Below are 19,924 nucleotides of genomic sequence, written 5' to 3' on the forward strand. Positions count from 1 at the left end.
ATTCAGTTTACACCCAAACCGCACACTGAAACCGAATTCTATTTCTAGTCGGTTTTACCATGTGTTGATTATCAAAGTGATCAAAATCAATTCCTCCTCTGTCGACTTGGAATCGATTAACATGCAAGTAAACAGTTTATCAGACTATTCACAAGACAAATATAAATCTGACAATCAATAAAATAAAATCAACTCTGAAAAATCTCAAACAAACATCCAAGTTTTCTACATGAATTTGTTCGGCCTAATCACGCCTTCTTGGTTGAAAATAAACTACTCAATAAATGAAAATATAATTCAAAAAAAAAAGAAAGAAATAAAAACTCTGATGACGATGGAGCAGATCTCCAATCTCCAAGCCTAGCCGCCTCCTTCTCTGTATTGTGCGTGCGATCTCCCTCCTTTCTTATGCGCCTAAACATTTCTATTTTTATGGCTTTTGAAAGCCCATGAATTAAAGCCTGCAAAAGAAGAGTTTTTATTTCAAAAAATTTACTTTTTCCTTTTCTGCACGTCGGGCTCACTCGAGCGCTGTAAGAGTGCGCTCGAGCGAGAAACTTTCTGATCCAATATAATTTTTTCTCGCGATATGCACGAACCCCATGCCAGGTCCGTGCCATTGGGTCAGTGCATGTATCCTTTCCAGCACACAGTTTTCTTGAAAGAATCATATCTCAAGTTATAGTCGTCGAATCGAGCCGAAAAAATCATATCTCAAGTTATAGCCGTCGGATCGAGCCGAAATTTGGACAGCAACTTCAAAACATCTTAAATTGATTTAGAAAGGTTGAGATTGGATTTGGATCTTTCTAAAATAAAATATGATTTTTGAATCATGGATACTCCGTAATTCATTCTTCAAAAATCCATTTTCCTATAAAATTAACCCGCAGAGTGAAATGCACATATAAGCAATAAATCACATAAAAACACACATAAAACAATATGATACCATACAAATGCATGCAAAATAGACATAAAATAATGCACACAAAATGCACTTATCAACACCCCCATACTTAAATTTTGCTCGCCCTCGAGCAAGACAGACAATGCAACGAACACACAACAAAAACAAAGTAGGAAAAATTCATGGGATAAATAGCCTCAAAGAAGTTCTATATCAACTAAAAAAAAACAACGCCCTCAACTCTTCATAATACACCCTTAGTTTAACGTGAACGTGTGTGTGTGAAATGTTATTCCAGCTATATGCAACTGAAAAAGAATCCGTTTCAAGACTGTTTAGCGACCTATGACATATCAGTGCAAGTTTCATTCTCAAATGTCCATTTCTTCCAACAACCTCTAAAAAACACACCTTCCTTGAGATTATTTTTACGCACCGCCAGATTTTTCACTCGACTTTCTTAAGCCCCAATATTTACCCGCAAACTTAGCTATAACTGTGATAGGATTTGGATTTGAATCCCCTCGTCTATAGCCCAGATGGAGCATAAACCCTATTGAATCCGCATACTTAGCCTTGGACGTGGTAATTAGGATTTCAATTCCTCGTCCATGACCCAGATGGAGTTGAGTTTTTCAAAACTAAAAAAAAAATTCAATTCTTTTTTCAAAAAATTTGGTGCGCCCAAGATCATAAGTGCAATGTTAGAGACTCATCAAAATTCATAGAACACAGTTAAGATCCACAAAGCACCTATTGTCGTGCAATCATCAAACAGATAGAAACTTCATCAAATCTTTTGCTACAATTCACTGGTCTAACAAAAGTGCTTAAAAATATTCACGGTTCAACCTACAGTTTCTCATGTCAAGTCAAGAGCAAAACCAAATTTTTTTTAAACTTCATATCATCATTAGCTCACATTCATCATCCTACTTAACACACATGCAAACAACAACAAAACTAACACAAACTATATGCAACACAAACACAAAATACAATGAAATAAACGCTAGTATACCCCCCATACTTATCCAAAGCATTGCCCTCAATATTATAGAAACCATGAACAAAATTCATAAACAAACACACAAATGCAAGACGAACAAAAACACAATGAAAACAAAAATAACACTCCCCTGGTTTATGCTTCGTTCTCTTCCTCCATCTATATAACTCCAACAGTAACTCTTCTAAGCAGGGCCAGAAACTGCACAAATAAAGGCAGCGGGTAAGGCGGTGGATTAGCAAAAGATAATAAAAAGAAAAAAAACAATAAAAAGTAAAGAAAAGAGAACACTGGGTTGCCTCCCATACAACGCTAAATTTATAGTCTATCGCCTGAATTTCCAGTAGCAACCATCAAAGAGCGGCTGTCGCCCATAGTAAGAATCATATGACTCTACGTATGGATCTTGATTTCCTACGCCCTCAAGCTTGGCGTGATATATGCAGTTTAAGCTTGTCGGTCCAACAACACTCGGTCTGAACTTTTTCTTTTGGAATGGGACTCTGAATCTAGGCTGAAACTCATGGAGAATGTAATATTTTGGAGATGGCGTCAATGGCAAGAACGGATCTTCTAATGATGTACATGGAAAGACTATTGACGAGGTCAAATCTGTCGCCTTGGAAATTTCTTTCTCCTCCACTGTCACTTTTGACTCCTCTTTGCATGAAGGTTCCTAAAAAATTATTTCCTCTTGATCTAGCGCAATTACTTCATTCTCTTGACAGATCTCAGAAAATGGTTCTATTCTGCCTCCTTTCCTATGCGCCTAAACGTTTCTATTTTTATGTCTTTTGAAAGCCCATGAATTAAAGCCTGCAAAAGAAGAGTTTTTATTTCCGAAAATTTACTTTTTCCTTTTCTGCACGTCGAGCTCGCTCGAGCGCTGTAAGAGTGCGCTCGAGCGAGAAACTTTTTGATCCAATATAATTTTTTCTCGCGATATGCATGGACCCCGTGCCAGGTCCGTGCCTGGGTCCGTGCATGTATCCTTTCCAGCACGCAGGTTTCTTGAAAAAATCATATCTCAAGTTATAGCTGTCGAATCGAGCCGCAATTTGGACAACATCTTCAAAACATCTTGAACTTGATTTTGAACGATTGAGATCAGATTTGGATCTTTCTAAGATAAAATATTAATTTTGAATCATGGATGCTCCGTAATTCATTCTTCAAAAATCCATTTTCCTATAAAATTAACCCGGAGAGTGAAATGCACATATAAATTTTAAATCACATAAAAAACACATAAAACGATATGAGACCATACAAATGCATGAAAAATAGACAAAAAATAATGCACACAAAAAGCACTTATCAACCAGCTTTTGGCAACATCCTGAAGTTGATGCACAAACAATCTAATTCTACGGTCATCAGAGCAGTAAAGAGACTCAAATAACTAATCAATATCTTCAAACCAACTTTCACATTCAACTGAATTTTCCGTTTTCTTCAGTTTCGGTGGCTTGAAGTACTGAAATATCTTTAGTAAGAACTCCATTGGTGTTGGAGTCACATCCATCGGATCATTGACAGTACTGACCTGCTCATTCTGAGGGATTACCACTGTCCGTGGTACGTTCTGTGCTCGACGAGGAGGCATATCTTCTATTCAAAATATTAGTACACAATTTATCTTACAATATAATATTCAGCAATTATGTTTCCATCATTCTCTGATCGCATACTCGTGCGTTCTCATGAGAGTTCAGGTTCTGATTAAGAATTGGTTCTGATTTGTTTCTCAAATAAAGCACACTTTTACAATCAGTACACATAATCATGTAAGCATAAAATTCTGAAATAGTTAAGCATGCTTGCATGGAATTCATGTAATCAAATAATGAAATCAATCCAATGTGAAATAAATAAATCAAGCGGACTCGATCTACCCCACTCACAGACTTCTAACTCAGTCCAAGAAACTTACGCTCTGATACCACCTAATGTGGGACCCCGGGTGAAACACATGAAGAGACAACGCATAACCGAATCCAAGACAATTTTTTTTATAAAGGTAGCGCAGAAGCACTGCTCAGCAGGCGCTTCTGTGCTGCCTGCTGGGAGGGGAGGCGCTTCTTTCTGCCTTTTTGCGCAGAGGCGCTAAATTTAAGCGCTACTGCGCCAAGGCAGAAACTAAGTTTCCGCCTTTTAGTGCAGAGGCGCTAAAATGGACGCAGCTGCTCTTGTACAAGTTTTCAACCTTCTGTCAAAAATCTCAAAACCTCTGAAGCTCAAAATCTCGATAAATGGTTACAACATACAATCCAAAATGAGTCTAAAACCATAAAAACGAGATTAAAATACATCTTTTCTCAAAATAAAAATATTTGACTCTTCAAAGCAAATTAGACATAACTAGCTAAACAAAAACTCGGAATTCCACTTATACTCTCCATCCATAGCCCTCATGGTCCTAACGCATCGACCCTGAAACACCTGTTGCAATGCACACATACAAACAAAGCAACAGATGCACCAGATGCAGCCACCATCTCGTTTATTATCGAGACGGATTCAAAAAAATTGTTTTCGGCGATTTTAAATCCTTCTCCGTTTGCACCAGATGCAGCCACCATCTCGTTTATTCGGAACTACAGTTCGAATGCGAACATTGTTTCTTGGGAGCTACATTGCTGTCGTCATCAAGCTAATAATATAGCACATCTCCTAGCTGCTCATGGTATATCATGTGGGACTCTTTTGGATTTTGTTGATTCTAGTCCAAGGGTTTTGGCTCATTTTGTAAAATCTGACTTATTTTGGTGATTTAATGAATGTTGTTTTCTCCTAAAAAAAATTAGTTAATTACATGACCAAGAAAGCCACCCGGTCAATCCAGAACTTGTATTTGCTCAACTTAGTGTACAATTGTTTCTCTTGCAATTTCTATAGGAATATCCTCAAATGATGTGCATGCTCATCTATTCCGTGCAAGTAAGTCAATATGTCATCGATAAACACGACCACAAACTTATCAAGATAGTCCCTGAAGACTTTGTTTATCAAATCCATGAATACTGCTCATCGTGAACTCACAACTGATGATACCCATATCTCATATCAATCTTCAAATACACCGAAGTCTCTTGGAGCTGATCAAACAGATTATTAATGCACGGTAAAGGATACTTGATAAGTTCATTTTGTATGCGTTAGTTTGTGTTAGTTGTATTTATATTTTGTGTGAGTTCATATTATTTTTATGTGTTTTTTATGTGTTTTAGTTCATGTGTATGTATTTCACTTCCCCGGTTAATTTTGTAAGAAATTGGATTTTTGAAGAGCGAATAACAGAGCAGCCTTGACATAAAAATCATATTTAATTTTTGAGAGATCCAAATCCGATCTCCACCAATCAGATTAAAGTTCAAGATGTTTTGAAGCTGCAGTCCAAGTTTCAGGTCAATCCGACGGCTAGATCTTAAGATATGAATTTTTCAAAATCGTCGCTCGGAGCAGGAAAAAGTTGCGCTGTTGGTGGGAGTTTAGCGCCTCAAGGGGCGCTAACGCGCTAAGAAGATGAGCAATCGCGCTGAGGAGGAAGCTATCGCGCATGTTCAGCAAGAATAGAGCGCGCGCGCGCGAGGGAATTATCTCGCGCGCGCGCAAGAGGAATTTCCAGAGAATTTTGAGAAGAACGCGCGCGGGCGAGCTTTTATCTCGCGCGCGCGCGAGAGAGGAAACCTGAGTCTCTGTATTTTAATGAAGCGCGCGCGCGAGGACTCCAAGGCGCACGCGCGCATGTTGACGGGCCAGAAAATTCCGAAAATTATATTTCAACTAGGAAATTAATTTTTAAGGCTTTCCAAACACTATAAATAGGAGTTTTTATTATTTTACAAGGGTTCCACAATTTTTCTGAGTTGGAGACGGAGGCAGAGACGGCTACACGCTTGGGAGAAGAATTCTTTTCTCTTTTCTTTTATTTTTTTTTTATCAATTCATGATTAAAACTTGGTTTTGAATTATGAATTGTGAGTAGTTTTTCTTTTTCGATCAAGGCCAGGTGATTGGGCCAGACAATTTATGTATAAAACTCGTTTGTTTATTTGGGATTTTTAGACTTGATTTGAATTTATTAATTATCGAATTTATATTTGTCTTACAAATTTCTTGGCCAGTTATTTGTTTGCTTGTTAATCGATTCCAAGTCGACAGAGGAGGTCTCGATTTTGATCACTTCGATAATCAACATAGTGTAAAACTGACTAGAAATAGAATTCGGTTTCATTATGCGGTTTAGGTTTTTACTGAATTTTCACAGCAATTTATGCATTCAAATTTGATTAGAATTACGAAAGATTAGTTCATCAATATTTGAATAGGTTGATTGTTCTAGAAATAGTCCTTCGAACAAATTAGGAAAATTCCTGTGAATTACGATTAAGTCTGATATCTTAGATTTACTGCTTGTTACATGAATTGTCTGGTACCTAAGTGAGTCCTTGATCGAACTTTTCCAAATTTAAGTTAATCCAAAGTTTCCAGCTGCGTTTTAATTAATTTGATCTTTATTGCAATTTTATTAATTTTTATAAAATATGAAATCATCCTTTTTAATTAGTCTAGATTAAGTAGAAATAAATATATTTTGGTAATCATTTTTATACAGTCCCTGTGGGTTCGACACTTGGACCTTTGTCCACTATATTATTACTTGACCTGGTACGCTTGCCAGTTGAATTTATTCACACCGATTAACGCGGTCAAGTTTTTGGCGCCGTTGCCGGGGACTGTTTGATATCAAAATTTTTATTTCTCTTGAGATTAGACTATTTTTTTTTTATTTATTTGCTTTCTGAATTTTTTTTTTATTTGTGTTGTCAGGTACTCATCTTCTAGTGCATGCGTTGATCTAGACTATTCAAAAATCTTCTACCACTCGATTTGGAGATAGAACGCACACTTAGCAGGATTCGGAGAGCTAGGAAATATCTTAATTTAGAGCTTGATTCTGAGTCTGAGGAAGAGATGGCTGACGAAGTTGACAACCGCACTGTTTGGGATCTTATTAGGCCTCCGGTTGAAGGTTATGGATCCAGCATCGTTCGCCCCGCTGTTGAGGCGAACAGCTTTGAGCTTAAACCCTCCACTATTCAGATGATCCAACTTCAAGCACGGTTTGGAGGCACTTATACTGAAGATCCTTACGCTCATCTGGAGCGATTCCTGTCGATCTGCGACACCTTCAAAGTCAATGGGGTAACCTCTGATGCAGTGAGACTGCGGTTATTCCCCTTCTCATTACAGTGCGAAGCCTTGGAGTGGCTTGATGACCTGCCGACTGGTTCTATTACTACTTGGACGGGACTTGTCCAAGAATTCTTAAAGAAATATTTCCCTCCTACGAAGATGGCTAAGTTATTCTCTGATATTATATCTTTCAAGCAAAAGAAGGGAGAATCTCTACATGCGGCGTGGACTAGATTCAAAAAGATGTTGAGGACATGTCCTCAACATAATCTTACTCAAAGCCAGCAGACCCAGACGTTCTACAACGGAGCCGATCAGTCGGTTCGATCTATGCTGGATGCTGCTGCCAATGGATGTCTATTCAGGAAAACGCCAGCTGATGCGTGGGAGATCATAGGCAATATGGCAGAGAGTAACATTGGATGGCCGGATGTAAAGAAGGAAAAGAAGGCTGGAATTCTGGAGGTCGATGCTTTGATGGCCCTGAACGCTAAGATCGACTCTCTAACACATCAAGTGGCACTCATGAAAACAGCGCCAGCACAAGGGAATCTGAAAGAAGATCAGCAGTTGTTTGAAGTTGATGCGGTAAATTTTATGGGAAATCAAGGACGGCAGCCGTACAACTCCTACAACAACACTTATAATCAGAACTGGCAGTCCAAGCAAGAGGAGAAGAAGCCGAGCTTCGAGGAAATAATGATGAAATATGTGGCGGGTACTGAGGCTCGTTTACAAAATCAAGAAGCTATGATGCAGAGGTTGGAAAATCAGATGAGTCAAATCGCAACCCAACTCTCTACTCGTCCTACTGGAGCGTTTCCTAGCAACACTGAACCAAATCCAAGAGGCGTGAATGCTATTATGGTCGTGACTCGAGCACAGTCTGAGGAGAAGCAGATGGACGAAGAAGAGACCATGGAGAGGCCGAAAAGTTCAGAAGTTATGGAAGATGTGCGGGTTGAAAATTCCTCCAAGGCAAGTAAGAAAGGTAAGAGTTCAAAATTTGAAGTTAATGAAAATGTTGATTTATCTACTTTACCTTTCCCCCGTAGAGCTAAGCAAATATTATTTGAGTCTCAATTTAAAAAGTTTCTTGAAATTTTCAAGAAACTGCATATTAACATACCTTTTGCAGATGCTTTAGCTCAGATGCCGAGATATGCAAAGTTTATGAATGATTTGTTGAAAAATAAAAAGAAGCTGAATGATCTTACGCAAGTCACAATGAAGGAGGAGTGCTCGGCGGTGTTGCAAAAGAAGCTTCCAACAAAATCTCAGGATCCAGGGAGTTTTTCTATACCCTGTCATATTGGAAGTTTGTCTTTTGATAATGTGTTGTGTGATCTTGGGTCGAGCATTAATTTAATGCCTTATTCTATTGCTCGAAAATTAGGAGTTGAAAATATAGAACCTGCTACTATCTCTCTTAAATTTGCTGATGGTTCTATTAAATATCCGAGAGGGATCGTAGAGAATGTCCTAGTCAAGATAGAACACTTTATATACCCTGTAGATTTTGTTATTCTTGACATGGATGAGGACTGTGAGGTTCCACTGATTTTAGGGCGTCCTTTTCTTGCTGCTAGTAGAGCCCTAGTTGATGTTGAGAAGGGAGAGTTGGTTCTGAGATTGAATGATGAGCAAGTTGTTTTTAAAATGTTTAAGTCGGCTACCGATAGCCTAACTGTCAAATCTTGCTCTCATGTTAATTTTATTGATGTAATTTATGCTGATGTTGGTAAATGTCTGCAGGTGCAGTTGTCTGCAGGAATTAATCCCTTGCACAAGTTCTTTAATGATGTAGCATGCAAGTGCAGGACTGATTCGAGTTTTTCACAGACGGTGGATAAACCACCTTGAATTTCGCCACTCAAAGAGGAGTATAGTCAGGCTATAGACTATAAATTTAGCGCTGGCTGGGAGGCAACCCAGTGTTTTTTTTTATTATTATGTTTTTGGTTTTTATTTTTGTTTTTATTTGGTTATTGTTTCTTTCCCATGCCAGTTGGTCGTGCTCGCCGATAATCTAGACTGCTGATACCGTCCCAGAGGATTTTGTCAAGAAGGAAGAGGATGCATCGAAAACCAGGGGAGTGTTATTGTTGTTTTCATTGTGTTTTTGTTTGTCTTGCATTTTGTTTATTGTTCTAAGCATTGAGGGCAATGCTTTGGATAAGTATGGGGGGTAGATTAGTTTTGTTTGTGTTGGTGTTTGCATTCATTTGGTATAGTCTATTGCATATAGTTTGTATTCATGCATTTCATTATGTTTTGTGTTTATGTTGTCTTGCATGAGTTGGATGAGTCATAATAGCCAATGATGATGAAGTTTATTTGAAAAAAAATGAATTTTTGAAAAAAATTTTTTGCTCTTGACTTGACATGAGAAACTGTAGGTTGAACTGTGAATATTTATAAGCACTTTTGTTAGACCAGTGGAGTGTAGCGAAAGATTTGATGAAGTTTCTGTCTGTTTGACCATTGCACGGCAATAGGTGATTTGTGGATCTTGATTGTGTTCTATGAATTTTGATGAGGCTCTAGTTTACACTTATGATCTTGGGCGCACCTAGAAAAAAAAAAGTTTTATACAATTCCATCCGGGCCTTGAAAGGATTAAAATCCTATAATAAAAATTAAATTTAAGGCTAAGTATGCGGATTAAATGGGATTGATGCTCCATCCGGGCTATAGACGAGGGGATTAGAAAGAAAAAATAGAATGATTTTTCATATCCTATCCAGTTGTAGCTAAGTCAGCGGGTAATTATTGGGGCTAAAGCAATACCGGATGCAAAATCCGGAGGTGTGTAATTTATTATCTCAAGGGAGGTGAGTTTAGTCTAGATGTTGTTGGAAGGAATGAGCACTTGAAGAGTGAAACTTGCACTGAATTGTCATACGTTGCTAAGCAGATTTGAGACGGAATTCGATCTAAGTTGCATGAAACTGGAATGACATTTCACACACACACGTTCACGTTAAACCGAAGGTGTATTATGAAAAGTTGAGAGCATGTCTGTGTTTTTGGTTTTGTGATTGAACTTCTCGGAGGCTTTGCACATTTATGAATCATCCTTACTCATGTTTTTGTTTGCATTTTGTTTTTGCATGTCTTGCTCGAGGGCGAGCAAAAGTTAAGTATGGGGGTGTTGATAAGTTCATTTTGTATGCGTTAGTTTGTGTTAGTTGTATTTATATTTTGTGTGAGTTCATATTATTTTTATGTGTTTTTTATGTGTTTTAGTTCATGTGTATGTATTTCACTTCCCCGGTTAATTTTGTAGGAAATTGGATTTTTGAAGAGCGAATAACAGAGCAGCCTTGACATAAAAATCATATTTAATTTTTGAGAGATACAAATCCGATCTCCACCATTCAGATTAAAGTTCAAGATGTTTTGAAGCTGCAGTCCAAGTTTCAGGTCAATCCGACGGCTAGATCTTAAGATATGAATTTTTCAAAATCGTCGCTCGAAGCAGGAAAAAGTTGCGCTGTTGGTGGGAGTTTAGCGCCTCAAGGGGCGCTAACGCGCTAAGAAGGTGAGCAATCGCGCTGAGGAGGAAGCTATCGCGCATGTTCAGCAAGAATAGAGCGCGCGCGTGCGAGGGAATTATCTCGCGCGCGCGCAAGAGGAATTTCCAGAGAATTTTGAGAAGAAAGCACGCGGGCGAGCTTTTATCTCGCGCGCGCGCGAGAGAGGAAACCTGAGTCTCTGTATTTTAATGAAGCGCGCGCGCGAGGACTCCAAGGCGCACGCGCGCGTGTTGACGGGCCAGAAAATTCCGAAAATTATATTTCAACTAGGAAATTAATTTTTAAGGCTTTCCAAACACTATAAATAGGAGTTTTTATTATTTTACAAGGGTTCCACAATTTTTCTGAGTTGGAGACGGAGGCAGAGACGGCTACACGCTTGGGAGAAGAATTCTTTTCTCTTTTCTTTTATTTTTTTTTATCAATTCATGATTAAAACTTGGTTTTGAATTATGAATTGTGAGTAGTTTTTCTTTTTCGATCAAGGCCAGGTGATTGGGCCAGACAATTTATGTATAAAACTCATTTGTTTATTTGGGATTTTTAGACTTGATTTGAATTTATTAATTATCGAATTTATATTTGTCTTACAAATTTCTTGGCCAGTTATTTGTTTGCTTGTTAATCGATTCCAAGTCGACAGAGGAGGTCTCGATTTTGATCACTTCGATAATCAACATAGTGTAAAACTGACTAGAAATAGAATTCGATTTCATTATGCGGTTTAGGTTTTTACTGAATTTTCACAGCAATTTATGCATTCAAATTTGATTAGAATTACGAAAGATTAGTTCATCAATATTTGAATAGGTTGATTGTTCTAGAAATAGTCCTTCGAACAAATTAGGAAAATTCCCGTGAATTACGATTAAGTCTGATATCTTAGATTTACTGCTTGTTACATGAATTGTCTGGTACCTACGTGAGTCCTTGATCGAACTTTTCCAAATTTAAGTTAATCCAAAGTTTCCAGCTGCGTTTTAATTAATTTGATCTTTATTGCAATTTTATTAATTTTTATAAAATATGAAATCATCCTTTTTAATTCGTCTAGATTAAGTAGAAATAAATATATTTTGGTAATCATTTTTATACAGTCCCTGTGGGTTCGACACTTGGACCTTTGTCCACTATATTATTACTTGACCTGGTACGCTTGCCAGTTGAATTTATTCACACCGATTAACGCGGTCAATACTTATTGTTTATCATCACTCGTTCAATATCTATAGTCGATACATAGATGTGGGGAACCATATTTCTTCTTGACGAACAGTGCGAGCGCGCCACGATGCAAAAAACGTGGATGAATATAACCTTTATCCAACAAAACCTCCCTGACTCAGACAATCCTTCTTCAGATGACTCATCTCACCACATAGATAACATGCACCAGAAGCTCTACGACACTCCTCTAAAAAAATTCTTCCTTCCACATTTCTCACAACGGCCCTCCTTATTCTTCTTGTAAACAAAAACAATCCATCAGTGCCAGAAGAAGACGAAGAACCTTTCTTCTTAAAATACTTAGAACGCGAACCAAGAGAACTTGCAGGTCGAGAAAAATTCAATGCTTTTACACTATTCACACTAATCTCTAACTGACGGTAACCGTTAACCAATCCCTCATATGGCGTCGGATCATCAAAAATTATACGATCAAAGATCTCTTGATTCAAACCCTGTAAGAAATGGTAATGTTTGGCCTCGAAACTAAAATTGATGTTTGGAAAAAAAATGCAACAAGTCGATGAACTTCTGTTGATACTCATCGATTGTCATAACTTCCTTGCTTAAGATTCAGCAACTCAATAGATTTCTCTTGAAGAAGAGCTAGAGGAAAATGCATATTCAAAAAAATCCAGGAAATATGCCCAAAGTACCCATCTCTACTCGTGAACTAACTGTGCGGACACGGATCTCCACAACTTGAGGGCTCGTCCCTCAAGTAGGAAAGTGGCAGCATCCATCTTCTTCTCCTCAGTGCACTAGAAAGCATGGAAACAACTATCCATCTTCGCAAGTCAATCCTCCACTGCCTTTGGAGTCTCACCCCCACCAAAGGCTTAGGTCCCATCTAGAGGGATTGGTGCAGCTCATAACAACGGGACCACCTCACGATGATGACAGGGTCCTCAGAGATGTCTCTTAGCATCACCCTAACGCCCAAACTTCTACGACTACTCTCATCATAGTGTCCGACCATCTGAAAATAGTAACAAACATTATTCCCAAAATGCATTTATCTAAGTCCCAAAATACCATGCATGCTCTGATACCATAAATGTAGCGACCCAACCCGGATAACCTACTAGCGAGACACTTAAGCATGCAATTATCCTAAACAAATAAACAGTTAGTATAGATACCAAAAAAAAAAACTACAGAAATGATAAGATTAATCCAAAACAAATCTAAAGGAATAAAATCGGAAATAAAAACCGAAACCAATATCATTTTATGAAACCAAATTGAACTGTATTAGATAACTCAACCGATAACCACTGAAAAAAATGAAGCAACCTCCACAAGAGGTCATTAGCACCATTTTAAACCCTGCTCGAGCCTCTTGCCTCGTCCAACCTGAGGTCTGTCCCGCCGAGTAGGGTGTCAAAGATAATATGAAGGACATGAGCGACCAACTCCCAATACATAAAAAATGAGTATAAAAGCTTACATGGGCATGCGAAATGATGTGATAGGAAAAACTTGGTCAACTTGATCAATTCTGCTCAGACTAGGCGCCGGGAGTTAGTAGTGTAATCTGGGGTCAAATCCTCTAGGTAGCTCACACACTTGTCTCGATCAGGGACAGATCATAGCATGGGCTATAGTAGGTTGTAGCACAGCCCAAAGAAATATTTTTTTTAACTACTTATTTAAATTTTTTCTCCAAAGCCTACCCCTTCCAGCCCAGCCCAATTTTCTTAAAGTGATTTGATTGCATTTAATTATCCCCAAATGTAAGCTAAATAGTTAGTTTACGCTATTAATTAAATATTAAACAATTCGACATGATATTTATTTTTTTAAAGTCTGTATACTATGATCTCATCCAATTATTCTAGCAAAGGAACATCTGGATTTTGCTACCTAATAATATTTGATACTGCAAAATTACTAGTATAATATCTTATTAACTGATATGTAGTCTATAAATAAAATCGACACCAATTTAGTTTGATATTATATTTTTGGATAATTTACCTTTCCAAATACAATTTTTTAACCAAAAAACTTGTATGTTCATATCCACATGCTACCTCCCAAGATGCCCCTACAATAATTGTTATAAAAATTGTGAAGGAAAAATCTTCGATTCACACAAAAATCTAAAATAAAAGGTCAAATAAATTTTGACCATATAATCACACAAAAAAAAACAAGAAAACATTCAATTTAACGTGAGTTTTGAAGATAAAATTTAAGTTAACTTCTAATTATTTTTTTCAGTTGAGATTTAACTAAAGATGTAGATGTATTCTATTATAGATAATTTTATGTTTCAAGCCTCTCCTAACTCTAATTCATGGATCTGTCTCTGGTCCCGATCCCAGATAAAAGCATTCTAGTCACCCTAGCATTGGTCCTCGCCATCACGGTAGCTCTTAGTGTCTGATCGTATATCAAAAGTATAGGGCTGAGAGACCCTACTAGAACGGATATCTTGAATGAGATACAGACTCAACATGATATATGCACATGCAATGTATGAATAAAGTAGGACACATGTATATCATGACACATAAATGCAATATACAAGCATGCATACTCAGCTGCATATCTCAGACAATACTTACGTATCTATCCTCACTGGTCTAGGGTACGACAATATAAGGTCCAAGCCTATAAATCAAGTGAATACCATAGCACCATTACTTGTATAAAAGTATTAGCTGATTCACTAAATAATCCGAATAGCTACTAGAAGTTTAGACTTTAACTTGCATTCGTGATCAGCCCTTTTGCTGTCGAAGGCCCAAAACTCGAGCACGGATTCGCTACGACCTCGCTATGGCTCGACCCTCTATTATATGGCTAAGAACGCTAAAAAATACACTAGAAATGACAGAGAATCACCTCAAAAAACACTAAAATGTAAAATCTCTAGGCTTATTTATAGGTGAAAAACGGTAGATCTGATTTCAGGTTCGGAACTTTCGATCTTTGCATGCAACGACGTGTCAACGTCTTGACGCTTGAACGAACACCTAATTCGGAAGGTCTGAAGTCACCTTCAGAAGTTCCGATCTCCCACGTGTCCTTGCACTTTTGACACTTCATTGATCTTACTGGCCATGCAACCTTCGGATCATCTGATCCTTGTTCGGATCATCTGATCTAGTTCAACGCTTCTGAACTCAACTTCGGTGGTTCCAAACACTCGGATGATCCGATATCTAATTGTTTGGTTCCAAACTGTTTAATCACTTCATTTTCTTAGTTAATGTAGTGACCCGTCCTGAATCACTTATTAAACAGAACTTAATAGCATGTATTTATCGTGATGAAAACATAAAGAGATAACATCGGAACCTAAACATAATTATTATACAACCGATCGAAAACACATGTAAATACCAAGTATCATACAAACCCAGATGATCCAACAACAAAGAAGGTCACTCCAGACACATCCACTCTTGCCAGCTCAACTTCTAATCCCGTCAGGTCCATCCAACATAAGTTCTATACTAAAAAATGAGGTGTCCAAGAAATAAAACCAAGGACATGCGCGATAAAACACCTTATACGAGAATGTTAGTATACATATTATATATAATGAATGCATGCAAGTGTATGGGATACCAAGGGTCAAGATACGATCAACATGCTCAGTGAAGAGACACCATGATGTGTAGCACTCTATGCCATCACATTACGAGGAGGCTTCCGCATCGAGCCTAGATCATCGGCAAGAAACCCCTAATAACCGTAGTCGACTATAGCGGCTCTCGGAGTCCAATCATAAGAAGAGGGTTGAGAGACCCTCACTAACTAGGCATCTCAAGGATATAGGCTCAAGATGAAATGTATGTAGCATAAAAGTCGTGAACTAAGATATGCACATAAAAACATGTCATATAAATGCAACACATAGAAAATGCATACTCAACCATGATATCTCGGATAGTACTTTCACACCTCTATGTATCAATTCTAGAAGCACCGAGTCTAGGCTTCAAGCCAATAGATCAAGTGAATATTGTGTCCCTAAAACTTGTCTAAAAGTCTTAACTAAGCTAATAGCTATATCTAAAATATACTAAGAGTCCAAGGTTGTACTTGAGTCCATCGATAATCCTTTGGTGTCAAAGGCCCACAACTTGAGCACAACTGTGCGATAGCTCCAAAAGCACCTCGCTAAATACCCGCTCTCGATAATATGACTTAGAATCACTCAAAATATATATTAGAACAAGAGGTAACAACTAAAACATACACTAAAATGAGAAATCTAGAGGCCTATTTATAAACGGAGATCGAAAGATATGATCTCATGATCGATAGATCCTAACTCTGCATGCAACGACGTGTCAACAGTGTCTTGACACCTCAGTGGACACATATGTTCGGAAGGTTCGTACCCAATTCAGAACGTCCGAACTTGTTACATGTTTATGCATTTTTGACACATCATTGATCTGACTGACTATGCAACCAACAGATTTTTTGATCTTAGTTCGGAACTTTCGATCTCTTTCGATGCTTCTGAACTCCTTTTAGGTAGTTCCGAACTCTTCAGTTATTCCGAACTATCATCCTCTGGTCCTGAACTTTTTAATAACTTGATTTGCTCAAGTAATGAACTTTTAATCTTGTTTTAACACTTAATCATGTGAAATGGAAGTGGGGTCTTTACATTCTTCCTTCGTTAAAAAGATTTCGTCTTCGAAATCAAGTATAGAGAGTAACTGAAAATGAATAACATCATTTGTTACATGTCAATTGATGTTTAAATCTACATCTTGGAAATACAACGGAAATACAATTACATTCAGAATAACCTCAACGTAAAACTCAAATAACTATGGATGCTCTGCACGCATTTGGCTTTCCAACTCATAAATTGGCTTCTTCTGTGCCTGCGTTACCACTGGACGAAACGAAAGGAATAATCTTATTCCCCAACACTTTATCTTTCTGACCTAAGATGCGAATTGCTCTCTCCACATAGGTCAAATCACAGTCCAACTGAACTTCAGAGGGATGCAGGATGTGGGTACTCATCAACTGCATATCATCTCAACAGAAATACGTGAAACACATCGTGAAACACATCGTGGAGACTTGACTGATTCAAATGGAATACAATAACGAGATATAATTTTGACTTATGCGCTAAATTTCATCTCCTCTCTATTTAGGATCTGTGTGAAGGAATAGATTGGTGGTGAATTGATGTTTTATATTTTGGGATCATCTCATGTTTAAATTAGAAATATGTGTTCCATTAGTTATCATACGTACATTAATTAAAATTTAAAGGTTGACGTATCTGATTTTCCTATAAATATTTATAAAATAAATTTACGTTTATACCCTTATTCTCCACCAATTTTTTAAGTTGCCTAGTCACAAAAACTTAGCCTTCCACCAAACGTGCTTCTGAATGTTTTTTAAATGAAGATAAGAATTTGTATCCCAATGAAGAGGAAAAATAACCCAATTATTTTCTAGTGTTTAAAAACATTAGGGGTTCTATTTAGACATGTATTTATAAAACGTTTTTATTAAAGTATTTTTTTAATTTTTTTAATAATTTTTTTTAAAATTGTTTTAAGAAATGTGTTTGAAGAACTATTCTATAAAAACATTTTAAAATCACAAAAGTAATGTTTTTCATCTTTGATTTCATAGTTTTATTCTAAAAATATTTAAAAACATCTCTCAAGTGTTCTTAAAAAATTATACTTAAAAACACTTTTTATAAAAATCTTGTCCAAACACATATTTTAAGTTTTTTCACTTATAAAACACTAAAAACGTTTTTAAAGTACATATCCAAACCGAATCTAGAATATTTCGTATAGATTTATATTATAATATAATATTTCAAAATCAATACAAACATTTTATCATTTATCATCTTATGATATACCTTGAATCCTATTAAATTATCATTTAACTATTTATCTTCAGTTTTATCTTTTTATTCTGCTATACCTTAATCCTATTATCATTTAACTATTACAATGATTTATGTTATCAATCAAAACTCTTACAATGATTTATCCTAATAATCATAGATAATATTCTCACAAAATAATAATTAGATCAACCCTTTCAGTCCTTCAAAAAAATATAACACTAGCAGATTGTGGTTGCAACTTACACAGCAAATTTAATCTATATCAAGTTCATTTCCCGGAAAGATGAATTTGAGAGACTACATAACAAAATTAAATTAAAGCAGATATCATCAGCCCAATTCCTCCAGCGCAGAGCAACGCTCATATCTGACATCCTTGGACGATTTTGGAGCATGTCGTGCGATCCGGACTGTTGCTGTCCATTTAGCTTTCCCGTGCGGAAGAAACTGGCTCCATATAAATTAGTGTATCAATGCTCAATTAATGCGACCCAGAATTTCACATTATGCGAGTCAAGATTCTGGTTCCTCCTCAAGATCCATCTCATATATGGTGTACTCTCTCTCGAATAGTAAGAGTTCCTGGATTCAAAGTATACATTTCAATATTAATCAGCATATCAATAAGAAACAATAATAGGTAGCTCTAAAAATCTCACAGGAACGCTCCATCTGTTAAAATAATACGACACGCCAACACAAATGAAAAAATATTATGATGGTAAATTAACGTTTGGAACTGGACATGCTGAAAGTTCATGAAACACCATACCCCGAGTCCTCACTGTACAGCAGTGTTGTAAATGGCGGGAGGCGGTGGCGGGGTGGTCCGTGACCGCCTACCGCCTCGGACACCTAGGCACCGCCTAGTTGAATTTTTTTAGCATTTTTTTATATGTAATCACATATATTAGTCATCTTTATTATACTAACACCCCATAATCTCAAACAATATCATTAGACTTTGGCTTAAATTATGTAAAAGTATGTTAAATATACAAAACCTAACCTAAAGGCTTGCTGGCGGCGACGGGCCTAGTGATTGATGGTGAGAAGACTTGAAGCAAAAGTGGAAAACAAAAAAAAGTGGATAGTGTTTTCAAGTAACTAAGGTGTTAAAATTGGTAGACTTTGACTAGGTTTTTAAATTTACTTGACTCTGACATTTGACTAAAATTTAAAATTTGTTGACCGCCTTGGCCGCCTCACCCGCCCGAGAGCCCGCCACTGCCGCCTCGCCCGCCGGACAGCTTGGGGCCGCCTGAAGAGGCCGCCTAATGCCAAGGCGGGGCGGTCGAGGGCCGTCTACCGCCTAGGCGGCCTCCTCGACCGCCATTTAGAACACTGCTGTACAGTGGTCTATTCTAAAGGCATCAAAATACTTCTCTCTATCCATTTAGATAACAAGAAGTTTGAAATTATTATCCAAATACAATATTCCATCAGAATCATGATAATGCGTGTACAGGTACAACTGGAGAAGTGACGAATTATATTTCAAACTAGAAGAGTTGATTCCAGAAGAGGTGAGGAAAAAAGGTAAGGAAAAAATTAAATTCAAGCTTACCTGCAATTGATGCTGGCTGAACAGATGAAGAAAATCTGTTTTAGGTGATGTGACTAGCTCAATTAACTCATGATGCCCCTCAGGTGGATAGCCTGACTTAATCAGTGAAACCGAGACCTAAAGATGAGCAAAGTACACTTATATATGAGACAACAAAATACACTTCACTTATTCTGTAAAAGTTTCAAAATTGCCGCATAAGAAATTGGGTACTAAAGCATATCCACAACATGGATGATGGTTATTTAACAACATCAAAACTATCAGTAGTTCCGTACCTGCATGCATCGAAGAAAAATTTCAGGAATACAACACTTGCGACAAAGACCATGAACTATGTAAGTCGCTGGCCCATCCAAAGAACCATCATTGTTCGAGTACCACGCATCCAAGCGGGAGATATCCATAGTAACTCCAGCTTGAAATCGAGAAAGCTCTCCTGAAACACAAGATTAATTTAATGGTGTGTAAGGTATGGCGCAGATTTCACAAACACTGATAGAGTTATCGTATATTGTAACACCCCAAAAATACAAGTGAATACTTTAATATTTACATTATTTTATTTTTAAATATTTTGTTCTACGTCTTATGGTTTGAAGTATTT

At 37.3% G+C, this 19,924-nt stretch overlaps 1 protein-coding gene across 1 annotated transcript in view; it reads right to left on the reverse strand.

Annotated features, from left to right (window-relative positions):
- Positions 1–17,844: 17,844 nt before the first annotated feature.
- Positions 17,845–19,924, reverse strand: part of LOC140879619 (nuclear pore complex protein NUP107) — a 34,574-nt gene continuing 32,494 nt past the window's right edge. The window contains exons 22-24 of the mRNA XM_073283412.1: positions 19,596–19,756; positions 19,318–19,434; positions 17,845–18,332 (exon numbers count right to left, since the gene is read on the reverse strand). Coding sequence (XP_073139513.1) covers positions 18,264–18,332; positions 19,318–19,434; positions 19,596–19,756 — 347 coding nt within the window. The 3' untranslated portion in view covers positions 17,845–18,263. The remainder of the gene's footprint in view (positions 18,333–19,317; positions 19,435–19,595; positions 19,757–19,924) is intronic.

The sequence above is a fragment of the Henckelia pumila genome, chromosome 2 (assembly GCF_033568475.1).
Source record: "Henckelia pumila isolate YLH828 chromosome 2, ASM3356847v2, whole genome shotgun sequence".
NCBI classification, from domain to species: domain Eukaryota; kingdom Viridiplantae; phylum Streptophyta; class Magnoliopsida; order Lamiales; family Gesneriaceae; genus Henckelia; species Henckelia pumila.